Below are 16,975 nucleotides of genomic sequence, written 5' to 3'. Positions count from 1 at the left end.
ATATGTCGAGGTAAAGGTGCAGGAAAACACCTACACCACGATGGCTTCTGATACTACATACTACTACTACTAACTAATATTTCTGTTTTTTCGACTCACGATTATCTATTGCGAACATTTTAGTTAGATAAAATTTGTTGACTCGTGGCTCCCGCCAGTCCTTACCTTAGATAATGACCTAGCATTCTTAGCCGAAATAATGAGCTCACAAATAATGATCTCAAAGACTTTTTATAAGTCATGCAGCATGAAAGTCTACAGTAAACAATAAGGAAATTATTAATTCGTCTAACCAATTTTTGAAGGATATGGTTAAAAACGTTAATTAAAATTTTAGGTACTTCGGAGGGTTAAATCTTGTAATTTGATAACTTAAAGTATTAAGAGTTCAACTATTTGAAATATTAGGTAATTACTAATTAGTAATAATCTATTTTCGCTCTTTTGAGTGGGTCGATCATATAATTGATGTTTTGGGACAAAGTTAGAGTCTCCACTCAGTTATTCAAACAAATAGTTGTCGATGTTTCATTACTAATTAGGTTGGCATTGTGAAAATAACAAAGAAATGAAGGTCATTAGTACAACCAATTGCAGTATAAAATTCATAGTTTTTGCGCATTTATTATTTTATATTTTATTTTGAGAACTAACCTTTTCTTCGTTAGTATAATTTGGCAAATTCTAGATCATTGATTTTATAATGCTGTGTTATATACACGATTTCTCAACAAATTTGCCTATTTTGATGTCAACGAATATTTGAATTACCCGAAAAGTCGCGATTTCTCTCAGATCGTCCCGACAAATCGCGCATTTTCATTTAAATCTGAGGGCCAAATATCACATTCTTTTTAAGTATATGGAACCAATCACATCCACAGTCTTCCGAATGTAGGTACGGACTTCGAAAAACCGATACAATATTTTCGGCTCATAATAATCAGGGTAGCATGAAACGTGAACAAAAGAAGTTTCCAGCATGAACCGTAGAGAAAAGTGGTTTCTAGGAATCCACTTTCACAAGCATTTCTTAACCCACTCGCCTGCTGACGTAACCTTGTTAGCCTAAAAATTCCCTAAAACTTGACCACTATAGACATAAATTTGACCACTAGACATAAAGTTGACCACTAGACATATAAAACTTGACCACTAGACATAAACTTGACCAATAGAGTCTAGACATAAAATTAACCACTAGACATATAATGGATTATGAAATCGCGCAGTAGGTAAAATCAGTGTTGTTATTGATTGTCAGATGGTACACGTACCCTAGAAACATTTTATAATTTAGATTATCTATCAACTTAGCTTTCCAAGTTTATTTAGCTTTCCACTTATCTCACGCTGTATAACTAATATTATGTGCACATTATGTAATCTTATTGGGAGCTGATTGAGACAATTGACCACTACAACTTGGTGTCTAACTGACGTCAGACTCAATTGTTAGTTAGCACAATGTTAGACTAAGTGGACAAATGAAAAGCTATCTTGGTACCCCAGGTAACTCGTACTCCGTTTTATAAATCTAGATTGTAGAGTACGCTATATAAATATTGATCACATGACCACATACCACACATACCACATACCACACATACCACACTAGATATAATCACACACGATATCAATCTATTTTCCTGTTTCCTATTTCCTGTTTCGCTTGGCCTAAATAATCGCTGCTCGACTGCTTTACCATGCACCGAGTTATAATGCACCTATTGTAGAACTTACAATATGCTTATTATAACTGTAGCAGTATCTGGAACTCCGCCAACAAGCAACGCAATTATTATAATTATGTACATTTCACAAGTTATTTTCCTATACTGTTTCAAGTTCTAAACGACATTTAATTAGATTGTGCGTCATAAGCGGAAACAGTGGTTCCTTATTTTGTAGCAATTTAAGAGGAGGGGTTTGGGGTGCAATATGGAGATAAGATTTGGGGCACAGGCAACTGGCAACCGACAATGCACATTCTTATGCACACATCACAAGTAATTTTCCAACAATGTTTCTAGTTCTAATTGAACTTTAATTCTTGCGAATCGTAAGTGGAACCCCTTTGGTTCTTTGTCCCGTATTTTGTAGCAGTGGGCGGGGTCTAGGGAAGTGTTTTGTCATGTCTACTTTAGGGTTCTAATTAGTCTGCTTCTACTTCTGACCTCAAATATAAGGCGAGGATGATATTTGTAGAACCAGTTGCTGTTGTGTCTGGAAATAAGCACCACCTATAGTGTTACTCAATCCACTTGTACTTGGAGCCTGCAATCAATAAGCACTACCTATTTAGTGTTACTCAATCCACTTGTACTTGGAGCCTGCACTCAATAAGCACCACCTATTTAGTGTTACTCAATCCACTTGTACTTGGAGCCTGCACTCAATAAGCACCACCTATTTAGTGTTACTCAATCCACTTGTACTTGGAGCCTGCACTCAATAAGCACCACCTATGTAGTGTTACTCAATCTACTTGTACTTGGAGCCTGCACTCAATAAGCACCACCTATTTAGTGTTACTCAATCTACTTGTACTTGGAGCCTGCACTCAATAAGCACCACCTATTTAGTGTTACTCAATCCACTTGTACTTGGAGCCTGCACTCAATAAGCACCACCTATTTAGTGTTACTCAATCCACTTGTACTTGGAGCCTGCACTCAATAAGCACTACCTATTTAGTGTTACTCAATCCACTTGTACTTGGAGCCTGCACTCAATAAGCACTACATATTTAGTGTTACTCAATCCACTTGTACTTGGAGCCTGCACTCAATAAGCACTACCTATTTAGTGTTACTCAATCCACTTGTACTTGGAACCTGCACTCAATAAGCACCACCTATTTAGTGTTACTCAATCTACTTGTACTTGGAGCCTGCACTCAATAAGCACTACCTATTAAGTGTTACTCAATCTACTTGTACTTGGAGCCTGCACTCAATAAGCACCACCTATTTAGTGTTACTCAATCCACTTGTACTTGGAGCCTGCACTCAATAAGCACTACCTATTTAGTGTTACTCAATCCACTTGTACTTGGAGCCTGCACTCAATAAGCACCACCTATTTAGTGTTACTCAATCCACTTGTACTTGGAGCCTGCACTCAATAAGCACCACCTATTTAGTGTTACTCAATCCACTTGTACTTGGAGCCTGCACTCAATAAGCACCACCTATTTAGTGTTACTCAATCTACTTGTACTTGGAGCCTGCACTCAATAAGCACCACTTATTTAGTGTTACTCAATCCACTTGTACTTGGAGCCTGCACTCAATAAGCACTACCTATTTAGTGTTACTCAATCCACTTGTACTTGGAGCCTGCACTCAATAAGCACCTCCTATTTAGTGTTACTCAATCCGCTTGTACTTGGAGCCTGCACTCAATAAGCACCACCTATTTAGTGTTACTCAATCCACTTGTACTTGGAGCCTGCACTCAATAAGCACTACCTATTTAGTGTTACTCAATCTACTTGTACTTGGAGCCTGCACTCAATAAGCACCACCTATTTAGTGTTACTCAATCCACTTGTACTTGGAGCCTGCACTCAATAAGCACTACCTATTTAGTGTTACTCAATCCACTTGTACTTGGAGCCTGCACTCAATAAGCACCACCTATTTAGTGTTACTCAATCCACTTGTACTTGGAGCCTGCACTCAATAAGCACCACCTATTTAGTGTTACTCAATCCACTTGTACTTGGAGCCTGCACTCAATAAGCACTACCTATTTAGTGTTACTCAATCCACTTGTACTTGGAGCCTGCACTCAATAAGCACCACCTATTTAGTGTTACTCAATCCGCTTGTACTTGGAGCCTGCACTCAATAAGCACCACCTATTTAGTGTTACTCAATCTACTTGTACTTGGAGCCTGCACTCAATAAGCACCACCTATTTAGTGTTACTCAATCCACTTGTACTTGGAGCCTGCACTCAATAAGCACCACCTATTTAGTGTTACTCAATCCACTTGTACTTGGAGCCTGCACTCAATAAGCACCACCTATTTAGTGTTACTCAATCCACTTGTACTTGGAGCCTGCACTCAATAAGCACTACCTATTTAGTGTTACTCAATCCACTTGTACTTGGAGCCTGCACTCAATAAGCACCACCTATTTAGTGTTACTCAATCCACTTGTACTTGGAGCCTGCACTCAATAAGCACTACCTATTTAGTGTTACTCAATCCACTTGTACTTGGAGCCTGCACTCAATAAGCACCACCTATTTAGTGTCACTCAATCCACTTGTACTTGGAGCCTGCACTCAATAAGCACTACCTATTTAGTGTTACTCAATCCACTTGTACTTGGAGCCTGCACTCAATAAGCACCACCTATTTAGTGTCACTCAATCCACTTGTACTTGGAGCCTGCACTCAATAAGCACCACCTATTTAGTGTTACTCAATCTACTTGTACTTGGAGCCTGCACTCAATAAGCACTACCTATTTAGTGTTACTCAATCCACTTGTACTTGGAGCCTGCACTCAATAAGCACCACCTATTTAGTGTTACTTTCTCCACTTGTACTTGGAGCCTGCACTCAATAAGCACCACCTATTTAGTGTTACTCAATCCACTTGTACTTGGAGCCTGCACTCAATAAGCACCACCTATTTAGTGTTACTCAATCCACTTGTACTTGGAGCCTGCACTCAATAAGCACTACCTATTTAGTGTTACTCAATCCACTTGTACTTGGAGCCTGCACTCAATAAGCACTACCTATTTAGTGTTACTCAATCCACTTGTACTTGGAGCCTGCACTCAATAAGCACCACCTATTTAGTGTTACTCAATCCACTTGTACTTGGAGCCTGCACTCAATAAGCACCACCTATTTAGTGTTACTCAATCCACTTGTACTTGGAGCCTGCACTCAATAAGCACTACCTATTTAGTGTTACTCAATCCACTTGTACTTGGAGCCTGCACTCAATAAGCACCACCTATTTAGTGTTACTCAATCCACTTGTACTTGGAGCCTGCACTCAATAAGCACTACCTATTTAGTGTTACTCAATCTACTTGTACTTGGAGCCTGCACTCAATAAGCACCACCTATTTAGTGTTACTCAATCTACTTGTACTTGGAGCCTGCACTCAATAAGCACCACATATTTAGTGTTACTCAATCCACTTGTACTTGGAGCCTGCACTCAATAAGCACCACCTATTTAGTGTTACTCAATCCACTTGTACTTGGAGCCTGCACTCAATAAGCACCACCTATTTAGTGTTACTCAATCCACTTGTACTTGGAGCCTGCACTCAATAAGCACTACCTATTTAGTGTTACTCAACCCACTTGTACTTGGAGCCTGCACTCAATAGTACCACCTATTTAGTGTTACTCAATCCACTTGTACTTGGAGCCTACACTCAATAAGCACCACCTATTTAGTGTTTCTTAATCCACTTGTACTTGGAGCCTGCACTAAATAAGCACCACCTATTTAGTGTTACTCAATCTACTTGTACTTGGAGCCTGCACTCAATAGTACGCACTGCTGAAAGTCTGGAACCTAATCAGATCAATTTAGGGCAACCCACAACAGCCGATCAAATTCAAGCATTTTCTATGTTATTTCATTTAAACGCAAAATTAGCAGGGATTTGGTGCGCCCAAGCTTCTTTTTCATTTCACGGCCCTGCGGCCCATCCCTTGTCGACCTAGCTGTTACATTATCGTTCTAACTTTTAAAGCAATAAATAATAGGACCACATACCGGCGGGTGCAGGGTAATAGATATAATAGGTAGTGCCAGAACTATTCAACTTTTTAAATGGGTCACTTTTTACCTGTAGATTTCTGAAACGTTTTAATACTTTCAACACTACTATATATTTATAGTATAACAAATAATTTGAGATCATTAATACGATGTTGTAACATTGAAACGTTGAGTAATTCCTTTCCTGATAAGAGCATTTTTCCTTGTCGCATCAAACGGGATCAATAAAAATTTACACAAGAATACGATACAGTAGATAAACAAGAGATAATCAGTTTTAGTGACTTTTTATTGAGAATTTGATAAATAACAATCGTAACTTTTGAAATAAGTATATATACTTAGTTATATATATACTCAGTTATATATATAACTGACCCTAATCCTTAAATGCAATGTACTTTATGTGATCATAATATTCAACAATGTTTGACCCTGGTGATGCGTCTCGTACCGTCTAGCTAGAACGAATACACCATCACGTGACACTGCACGTGACACATCACGTGACACATCACGTGACACATCACGTGACACATCACGTACCGTTTAGCTAGGGACTTAAAGTAGCGTAGACCTCAATGTGTGATTATAAATCCATATTCAACAAGTTTTGAAGTTTGCGGGATGATTCATCCTCGTAAGGAGCTCCCATTGTTTTGTTAGGTGTTTGCTTATTAGATAAATGGATAATAAATAAAGTCAGTTTGCTTATTAAGTTTGATCTCTACAAAGTATCTACCGTATGTGAATTGTGAATATGTATCCCCTCGTATATAAATCTGAGGCAGGAAGCGCATTCTTGTGTACATCAAGAATGTTTTAATGGTAGCGTTTGTAAATCTAATGTTGTGTTGTTTCAAAAATTAGTTAAACTAAACCCGATTAGATTAAATTTAATAAGATTGGTTTAAAGCGTGACATTCAACATTTAAAGAATACCTAACTTAACATTGTAAACTGCTGCAATCTTCTGCTCCCGATCTAGAACATCATTCTACTCACTACCCAACTAAATAACACACCTTCCCAGAAAGCAGTCATGTTCACACTGGTAGCCGTTATTGTGATGTTTGCCATTACTATAGAGGCAGCCTCGTTAGAGAAAAGAGAAGTTGAGGCAGATGAAGTGGAACTAGAAATGGACCAAGTAGAAAAGAGGGGGAAGAAGGGGAAGAAGGGGACCAAAGGAGCAAGGATACCCGGAGTTGTACTCAAGAAACGAACTTCGAAAACAGAGGAGAAATTGTGAGGGGATTACTGTAGTAATATTAGTAATAATATTAGTAATAATATTAGTAATAATATTAGTAATAATATCGTATTTAACTGTGCTGGATTTTTAAGTATCACCTGGGGCGATGTTTTTCTAAATTAAGTTTTATCAAAATTTTAATTGAAAATTAACATTCCTTTTTTTTTCGTCTAAGATTTAACATTTATTCAGAAAATAGCATTTAGCATGATAACGGTTTGTTGTTTTGAAGGAGTTTCAATTAGCAATAGCATTTTAAAATGCTAATTGTGCAGTGTGCGGATGTTTAATGATTGTTTTTCATGAAAATTTGTAATATCTCAAAATCTTTGTTTAACGATTAGCTAGAAAGTTGTGAAACTAAAATATAATAGATACGACTCGACTATAACTAAATTTAATTAAAAGTAAACAGACAAATCATGTGAATCATATCATTGGATACTGGTTACTGGTTACTGGTTATTGGTTACTGGTTACTGGTTACTGATTACTGGTTAATGTCTAATGGTTACTGGATTCTGGTTACTGGTTACTGGTTACTGGTTACTAGTTACTGGTTACTGGTTACTGGTTACTGGTTGCTGGTCACTGGAGCAGTTCTAATTCTTCGAGACTAAAGTACTAAGAGTCCCTACCATAACACAACAATTGTACGTCACAAGACTCCTTGTACACCCTGGCATTGTTTATTAACCATGTAGTGGCTTTTTAAGGCAAATTTTAAGGCAATTTTCTAACATCACTGGTTTGAGGTATTAAAAAACTCACCTCAGTACAGTGTGAGTGAGGTTGAGTCTGGCGTACGCGTACACAAACGGTCTCCTCAGTCCCAGCTGGTCAATAAACCAGTAGTATTGTGGGTCCCGGTCGTTGTACTCGGTGGTACGCAGCGCGTGTGTCACTCCCTCTACACTGTCCACGATAGGACAAGCAAAGTCGTACGTTGGGTACACTCTGACAAGTTGTGGTAGATAAAATGATGGATTATAAGTACATACCCGGCCCTGGGTTAATTCTTAAACATTTCTTAAACTAGACGATTCAAGACGTTATATAAGACTTATAGTAGTGATCATCACGTTTATCATTTTATCAAGTCAACAAAGTTCATGACGTCACACTAATTCTGATGACGTCACACACGGTTAGCTGACTCACTTGTACTTGTTACCGTGACGAGGATGAGGTTCGTCCTTACACCGGTACATGGCCGGATCTCTCAGACAGCCGTTGTCAGACTGCATGTCCATCTTGGCTCGCAGACAACACTTCTTACCGTAGTCAGTTCCAGCTACCATCTGCTTCCATTTCTCCATGTTCACTGCTACACCTGTACACCAGTGTTTAATGAGACGATTTGAAACAACTTATCGTTCAGAAGCTAAGGTAAGTCAGCAGATAGGAACAAACATTGATAATGTCACATGGCAATCTCATGGCAACATTAATATATATTGGATATGTTATATCGCTCGCTTCCTCAATAAATGTAATAGATTTGTAATGTTTTAAATAGTTTAAAAACTTTAAATTATGAAAGTTTCCTTGGCTAGATACTCCTCAAAACGTACTGTTAGTTCTGTTAGCCCCCCCCCCCCCCCCCCCCCCGGCTAGATACTCCTTAAAACGTACTGTTAGTTCTGTTAGCTGACTCGAATCTCTTCTCCCTCTCCTCCTTCATCTGTAAAGGATCAGTATCGTCCACGTATGCCAAACCCTGCAAAATGGGGTAATATTAGCAAAATGGGGTAATATTAGCAAAATGGGGTAATATTAGCAAAATGGGGTAATATTAGCAAAATAATCCGCAACACAATCTCAGAACGTTATGTTAAGCAGTATGCAGAGTATTAAGCTAAAAGGGAGAAGTTAGAATCGGACAGAATAATATGTAGTTTGTGAAAATTCAATCTTTGACTTCTATAACTTATCACGATATTTGGTAAGTTATAGACACTAACATCACCGAATTATAACTCCCACGCGAAGTACAATTACTGTAACTTACAATAGTAACAATCCCTAATAGTGTAATTAGTATAGTATAATTAGTAATTAGTGCTACCTTGTTGATCATCTCCTCGGCATACTTCAGCATGATTGGGAAGTGGTTGGAAGTGAAGCTGAAGATATCTGGCTGAATGTTCAGAAGTTTAACATCTTCCAGAATGATCTTCTCAAACTCGGTATTTTCTTTGGCTGGGTTTGTGTCGTCAAACCTCATCACAAGTTTGCCTGGACAAATAACAATATATTCTCACATATACCCCATACATGATACATGCCATGAATAAATTATGATATTATGACAGCACACAGTTTTGCAGGATGCCGTGAAGGTTGGAAGTAGAATATAGAATCCAAATTAATAATAACTAATTGAATACACCCTTAATTAATGATAAATAACTGAACATACCCTTGAAGGACTGTTGATAGAACTGGTTGAGAAGAGCAGCTTTAGCGTGTCCAATGTGAAGATACCCTGACGCCTCTGGGGGGAACCTTACGACAACATTTCCCATCGTAGCACCAGGTAGATCCACAAACTTTCCTGGTGAATATTTGTCCTGTTTAGCGGCAAACCAACATAAATGGTTTTAGATATTTTGTATAAGGTGTATTTCACATTTTACTCTTTAAAACTTTCATCAAAGTGTGAAAAGTTCGATTTATTAAGTCATAAAGATAATGGGAAATATAAAACCGAAAAGTAGCAGAAACTAAACCTCCTTCCTCTTTGCCACCCTTGGCCTTTTTTCCCTCAACTTTCTTTCCTGCGGGCTTGCCTCTGGTTATCTTGGGCATGTCAGCAACACTGACTTCAACCACTGGTATCTTGGAGATGTGGTCACACCATCGAGTAAGGTTCTTGCCACATAGACCTGAACAGGAATGTTAACTGCATTCCGACTCAATATTATCGCAACTACAGATAACTGCATTATAATATAAACTACAGATGTTCTTAGTATAGTAGAGAAAGTGCAGTGCGCTCACTCCGTCTTTGAAAGGTACATGATCTAGCTTCTACGCTAGTAACCGACCAAATATTACCTGGTGTTTCAACTTACCCTTGGACAGGACGACACTGAAGGAGTGATTTGACATGAGTCCAGAATAGACACTGAGATCAGCCAAACTAAGAGTGCTTCCAACCATGAAGCTGTTCTGAGCTAGAACCTACAGGGAATTAATCATGAGAAGGGTACATGACTTAGATCTGTATATATTTGTTGTTTGAAAATCAATAAAATGGTCAATTAACGAGGTAAGTTTCTTCAAATTTGATTGTATGTATTCAAATTATTATCCCTTATATTCTCCATCAGAAGTACATGTTAAGAACATTTTATGTGTGGTATAAAAATTCATTCAAGATCATTAGATCCTAAAGAACCATAACCACAGATAAGTTTAATAATAACAAACCTCGTCACAGTAACGAATGCTTGTGTTGAAGTCACCATGTCCAAACTTGTTCAGTCCATACCAAATCCAGTGATCAACTTCAGCTTGCTGCAATAAGGTACTTCCGTACAAACCTACAAATATAGATTATCAGTTTTTTGAATGCTTATAGTAAAATTCAAAAATAAAAGCTTTTTTTGATCTTCTTCCTAAAGTCAACGATAATATTATTTGCAGGCTTTACTGTAGAATTAAACTGATTTCCAGTATTCGGTAATAGAACAATAAAAAACGTATACTCAATCCCACACACCAGCATCAGGGTTAGCTCTCGCAAGGTGTCTTGAAATAGCTTCAGGGCTATGAAGGGTCAAACTTTGAACCTGCAGAGCTGTGACTGTGTCCCATTTAAAAGCAACAGTCTCCTTAAGGTTCTCAGCAACCATCCTCAGGTAGAGAGATGGCTTGGCCTTGTCGATTGACAGAGTGTGCTTCATTGTTGCAATCTGGAAAAATGATGTCAGACATTGCGTTAAGATACCATCAATTTTCAGTTTTCATATTACAGTAATTGTAACATGATGAGAATAAAATTTTTCTTAATAAGCTAAATTAGGATTGAAGTTTGATTTGACAGACTGAGATACTATCACTTACTTCGGTTGTAAGAAAGCGATGTGTAGAGTAAAAACTTTTGGAAAACCTTGACTTTAGAAACCGACCTATTAGCATGCACACATAGTATGGAACTAGTGCTGAGGATATTTTAATTAATTTACTGTAAAACCAAATATCATACAAAGAGATGGATTTTCCCAGTTTGAAATAATTTTAAGGCTAAAATTCATATGAGAGGCAAAAAGAGTTCTTTTTTATGTCTGGAGGGGTTTTATGTACAGTAAGTCCAGTTAAATTATAAAAAATCAAATGTGACATAATTTATAAAAATTTTGATTACGGTACGATTCTAAACGGTTTATCTTCAATAAATAATGCTTTGATTTTACAATATTACACGCGTTGAGAGGAAATCTAACAAAAGGGGTCACTTAATTAACTTAGTTGCTTTATTTGTCCATATCATTAAGCTTGTCCCACATCGATTCACCCCAAGATTTTGCTTTGGCTACAAAAATAGGAGCATCATAAGCTACTACCGTCACTATTGCTGATGCTTGAGTGTTCTTATTGACCATCTCCTGAATTTCATCTGTAACCTGAGCTTTAGCAGACGACTGAATACTCAGCATGCATTTTGAGCAAACTTCCTCACTGAGGTACAATTTTACTGGACCGCCAAAACTCTGAATAAAAACTTGCTGATCAACATCTTGCAGAGTTACTTTCACTTCTCCACCTCGACATCGTATATCAAGATTGTCTTTAGATGAACCAATGGTAACTGAACCACTACCACTGACAATCTTGCAATTCCCATGAACATTGTCTATCTTGACATCTCCATATTTGCCAAATATCTTTCCTTCTGGTGCATAGAGTGACCCAATGTCAACTGAACCGGAGGATGTGCTAATTGTAAGTCTTTCACCCTGAATTTTTTTGGCAAGCACATTGCCTCCAGTCATAATAGAGCAATTACTAACAATTGAGTTCAACTGGATTGAACCTGACTTGCTGATAATTGATGTTTCATTTGCCTTGACACTTTTCAAAGTGCACCCACCAGCCTCAGTCTTAATTTCAATGTCTGCCTCATGACCAATAATATCAACACTGGCATCATTACTGCATTTGACAAAGAGCGGTGACTTGACAGGAATTTTTGCATTAATTTCTTCACTATCAGTACTACATAACTCTAAAGTTTCAGTGTGGGAAACGCTTGTACCGTTCTCTGGGTATGTCAATTTAGTTTTTGGCTCAATACAGTCTGCTCTCCAATCATATTGTCTGACAAAAACATCACTGCTTGATTGAATTTTGATAGGTGTGAAGTCATCAATCCTTTTCTCCCATATACTGCTGAAAGATCTTGACCAAATTCGAGGAATCACTGATCGGGCTAGCATACTGCAATGGTTAATAATTATATTAATTATTTACTATTTATTAAGACTTATCACATTAACTAGTATAAGTAAGAGATTACTTAGATAAAGTGTCAAACAGTATATATATACAATAAAGTAATTCAAGTGTTGCAATTGGCAGAGCACAATACAGAGGTAACGGAAATTGTCCACTGCTACCAATATTATATAATATGAAATATCAACAATCAGATATATACACATCTACTCCATCATAGGGGCAGGGATGAGGTTATATATAATAAGAGACTTCTGATAGTGGTGTCTCATATTTGCTGTCCATTTTTTTTCCTCTGTACCCTCGTAGAGCTATGAGTGTGGTTCTTAACATAAGCGAATCTTATTCTTGTCCTTACATGTCTTACCACATCGCAATACCTCTCTTTTCTTTTCCTTATCAAATTAACTGTTGCCAATTCGACTAACATGATCTCATCGAATAGTTCAGAACATAGTAAAAAAGGTATCAGGGCCATTTACAATCTTCTACCAAGACACGATTCCATATATGAAGACTAGTTAATTAGAATCTTCTTGGCTCAAAATTCTCACAGTTTAATTTTACAGAACTGTTCAAAAATTTCTGATAATCGCATAGATACGACAAGAGTAGATACAAATATAAAACGACACGTTCAATAAAATAATGTGATGTAATTAGCAGGGCAAGGTACACTGGTGAGGGAAATAGTCAACTAAAAACTAGTTGGAATCTTTATATATTAATCAAGAGTGGATACAAGTTGTACAAGTTGTACAAGAGAAATGAGGAAGAAAAAAAAAAACTAAGTATAACTCACGAGTCATCAACACTGAAAGAGCGTCTTTCATTCCTCTAGTGTTTTCTACAGCAGGGACTACAGCACCAGAATGTGACAGATTTCACAAACGTCTTGCTAGATTGATATCAAAGAAGAGAAAGGAGAGCTAGACAGATGTTATCAACTACATCAGGACCAAGATATGCTTTGCTATGCTTAAAAGCATAGTGGTATCAGTTCATGGTGTGAGGAGTCAAGAAGAAAAGAAAGTAACAAAAACGGTTGCTGACACAGCATTTGGACTTATACCTAGTATGACCTCTTATGAGTGCCGTTAAATTATTAACAGGAAAATTGTTTTAATTTTGGTTGATCGAATGTTTTATATCAGATGTTTTTTTTTTGTTTTTTTTTAATTCATTTTTTTTATTTTTAGCAATGGCCAATTGGCTGACTATAAGGTCATGGCCTGAACAAACAATTTTATTAAATAGTCAAGTGATGCTAAAGCAGAGCACAAATGTGTAATAAGTTAATAGATTAAAAAAACTGATTCATGTGATGCATTACGCAGAGCACAGATAAAAATACTGATTCAATGATTAAAATTATAGCTGTGAGTGTCAATAAATTACTGTGTCATAAAAAAGGAAGGAACGATGTACACGTGATCTGAGATACCAATATCTCAATATCAAAAGGATAGTGTCTAGAAACATTCATAGTCCATGGTGGCAGGTATCAAGTTAAACGAAGTTACACTATCAGATGTTGATTTCTTAAAGATAGGTGTATATTTTTGCTATTATTTCTATGAAAGGGGAGGTACGGATAAAGTACCAAACCTTATTGTGTATATATGGTTGCAACTCCGGTAAATGATGAAACATTTCTCTTATGAGAGTGATACCGTGAGTTGCTTCCTTTTTTTTCTTAAAAAATAGAAAAAAAAGAGTGGATACTTTTGATTGAAATAAATTTTCGAGCACATACAGAATGAATGGTTACTAATTTAATATATATGTAGACCAAGCTCTGTGCACGGGATGCTTCCTGGAAGAATCCAGTTCTTTTAGCGGGGCACCCTACCTAAAGCCAAATTGAGATATAATAATCATATTCCTAGAGAAATAATCAGAAATCGAATACCAATCAAATAATATGATATATATGAGTAGTAACCATATTTACTATGCAAAATGCCCCAACCACATAGTGTAAATTTATATAGAATTCAAATTCCATATCATCATTAAACCTCAATACCTAGTCAATATAATAGCCCAAGCAAAATTAAATAACTTCTTATATACCTTACTGTCATACTACAAATTAATTAAACATTTGAAATCTGTTGACCAGAGAATAAATTTCTAAGCCTAATGCAAGTGAAATAATTTAGATGCAATAATGAATGCCTAATGTGAGTATCATTTGTCAATGTCCTTGTAAAAAAGTCTGTACAAGAGATATGAGTAACTAATATAGAAGAAAAAACAGGAAGTTGTCGTCTGTTGTAAAATAAATAAAATATCTAGAATATAAATTAGAATATAAAATAACATTCAGTCAATGTGTCGTCAATAAACTGTACAATTATCAAATGTTAAAACTGGGTGATACAGTCACCAAAAAAAAATACTAAGTATGATAAGTTAATAAATTAAATGTGGTCTATAAAACTACCACTAAGTATAATAGGTCAATAAATTAAAAGTGGTTTATAAAACTACCACTGTGGGAACCCCTTCTCCAGTTAAAACATGTCAGTCATGTTTAAAATCAATCAGAATGATAAGGTGGTAAAAAAGGGAATATCTTTTCGATACATCAATTATATATGCCTCAGATTTAAAAGAATTAGAAGTTACTTAGTTATCGGCGACTATGATTGCAGTGTAAAATTTGTCATATGAATTGTCGACGGTATAATTAGGGTCTGTTGTTATAGATGATAGTAGCTGTTTCTTATACGAATCACTAAAGCTTTTAACATCGGGCAGATTTCGTAGATCTGTTGGAACATTATTCCAACATTTTGCCCCCAAGTATTGAAAGTTTTTATGTGATGTTGATCTATTGACATAAAGGTTGCAGCTTTCGCCGCTCCTACTACCTCCTGATATGTAACTAAATTTGTTCATAAAGTTTGTAGGACAATTGTCATGGATGATTCTAAACATATAATTTGACAGATGGAGTTGTCGTCTAAGATAAGTAAGTAAGTAAGTAAGTAAAAATTATGACATAACATCATCACTAATGTCTACAAAGTATCATCACACTACATGGAAAAATAACTATTTCTCCATCAAATTTAAAGGTAATAATTTATCAAATATTAATCATGAATAAAAACAACATTACAAAATTTAATTTATTCATACTTCCCAGTGGAGTAAAGATTTATAAAACGTTTCTTTGCTACATAAGGATGGAACCACAGATAATCATTGTGTTTTTCCTTATTACTGATATAACTGGTACCTTCAATTCTTGTTAAAACTTCTTTCGAAACATTCCAAAAATGAAAGTCATTTACAATACATTTAGAAATCATATTCTTTTTAAAACTTTCCAATCCAATTTTAAAACTCAAAACTGTCAAGCAGTTCTTCACCTCCGAAGGGAGTTTGTTCCAATAAGGAACAACCCGCTCTGGAAGAAAAGAACACTGAAGATTCTTGACCTTTGTCACACTCTTACTACATCTATTGGATGAAACCAGATTAAGACCTGATCTGCTTGGTCTGAACAAGTCTGAACCATAATCAGTCAAGCCATTAATAACCTTAAAAGCTTCAATAAGGTCCCCACGTATTCGCCGCTCTGCCAGCGTTGTCAAATTAAGGATTTCCAGTCTACGGCTGTAAGGAAGAGTACCCACCTCATCAATCAGACGGGTAAACCGCCTCTGGACGCTCTCCAGCTCCAAAACAGTCCCCCAACTTCCATGAGCCGCAACTGGATTCCACAATTGGACACAATACTCTAGATGAGGTCTTATCAAAGCTTTATAGATGGCTATCATTACACATTTTTCTCTTATTATCAAATTCCTTACAATCCAGCAAATCATACGATTTGCCTTGGAAATACATGCTTTTATCTGTTCATTCCAAAGCAGGGAACTATGGGTAATAACCCCCAAATCTTTTTCCTGATCAGATACTTCAAGTTCTACGCCATTTACTAAATAATTTAAGTTAGGGTTGCTATTAAGATTAATATGAACAACTTTACATTTAGCAGGATTAAACTTCAAAAGCCAAATACTCTCCCAGACTTCCAGTTCTACAATATCTTCAGCAACACTGCTGTGGTTAGCTGCATTACCAATCAACTTTAGGTCATCTGCAAATAATTTAATCTTATTCTTGACTATATCAGGTAAATCATTAATATAAAGAATAAATAGCAAAGGGCCCAATACTGACCCCTGGGGAACACCAGATAACACGTGTTTCACCTCAGACCATTGTCCTTCTACACAAACCCTCATGGTTCTGTCTGTGAGAAAATCTTTAATAACATCTAAAACTTTTCCTTTGACCCCAAACCCCTCCAATTTAGATAAAAGCCTAAAGTGGGGGACAGTGTCAAAGGCCTTACTAAAATCAAAATACAGTAGATCAACAGGATCACCTTCATCTAAAATATCAAGAATATTATCAAATGTCTCTAAAAGATTAGATAAGCAAGATTTGCCCTTAACAAATCCAT

At 36.6% G+C, this 16,975-nt stretch overlaps 2 protein-coding genes across 3 annotated transcripts in view; one reads left to right on the top strand and one right to left on the bottom strand.

Annotated features, from left to right (window-relative positions):
* LOC134823159 (bifunctional glutamate/proline--tRNA ligase-like) overlaps nucleotides 1-11,201 on the bottom strand; it is a 36,967-nt gene extending 25,766 nt beyond the window's left edge. The window contains exons 1-10 of one of the 2 annotated variants that reach the window (XM_063834507.1): nucleotides 11,098-11,201; nucleotides 10,754-10,946; nucleotides 10,462-10,574; nucleotides 10,104-10,212; nucleotides 9,759-9,914; nucleotides 9,449-9,583; nucleotides 9,095-9,264; nucleotides 8,662-8,746; nucleotides 8,188-8,359; nucleotides 7,798-7,983 (exon numbers count right to left, since the gene is read on the bottom strand). In XM_063834507.1, coding sequence (XP_063690577.1) covers nucleotides 7,798-7,983; nucleotides 8,188-8,359; nucleotides 8,662-8,746; nucleotides 9,095-9,264; nucleotides 9,449-9,583; nucleotides 9,759-9,914; nucleotides 10,104-10,212; nucleotides 10,462-10,574; nucleotides 10,754-10,946; nucleotides 11,098-11,172 — 1,394 coding nt within the window. In that variant the 5' untranslated portion in view covers nucleotides 11,173-11,201. Of the gene's footprint in view, nucleotides 1-7,797; nucleotides 7,984-8,187; nucleotides 8,360-8,600; nucleotides 8,612-8,661; nucleotides 8,747-9,094; nucleotides 9,265-9,448; nucleotides 9,584-9,758; nucleotides 9,915-10,103; nucleotides 10,213-10,461; nucleotides 10,575-10,753; nucleotides 10,947-11,097 lie in introns of those variants that run through there. The other variant, XM_063834508.1, reaches the window with a different exon arrangement.
* LOC134823167 (small ribosomal subunit protein eS7-like) overlaps nucleotides 5,871-16,975 on the top strand; it is a 98,010-nt gene continuing 86,905 nt past the window's right edge. Inside the window, exon 1 of the mRNA XM_063834518.1 lies at nucleotides 5,871-5,876. The gene's annotated coding sequence lies outside the window, so the exon portion shown is untranslated. The remainder of the gene's footprint in view (nucleotides 5,877-16,975) is intronic.

The sequence above is a fragment of the Bolinopsis microptera genome, chromosome 11 (genome assembly GCF_026151205.1).
Source record: "Bolinopsis microptera isolate Bmic1 chromosome 11, MBARI_Bmic_1.0, whole genome shotgun sequence".
Lineage (NCBI taxonomy): Eukaryota > Metazoa > Ctenophora > Tentaculata > Lobata > Bolinopsidae > Bolinopsis > Bolinopsis microptera.
The sequence above is the reverse complement of the archived record's forward strand: the minus strand, read 5'-3'. Positions and strand labels throughout refer to the sequence as shown.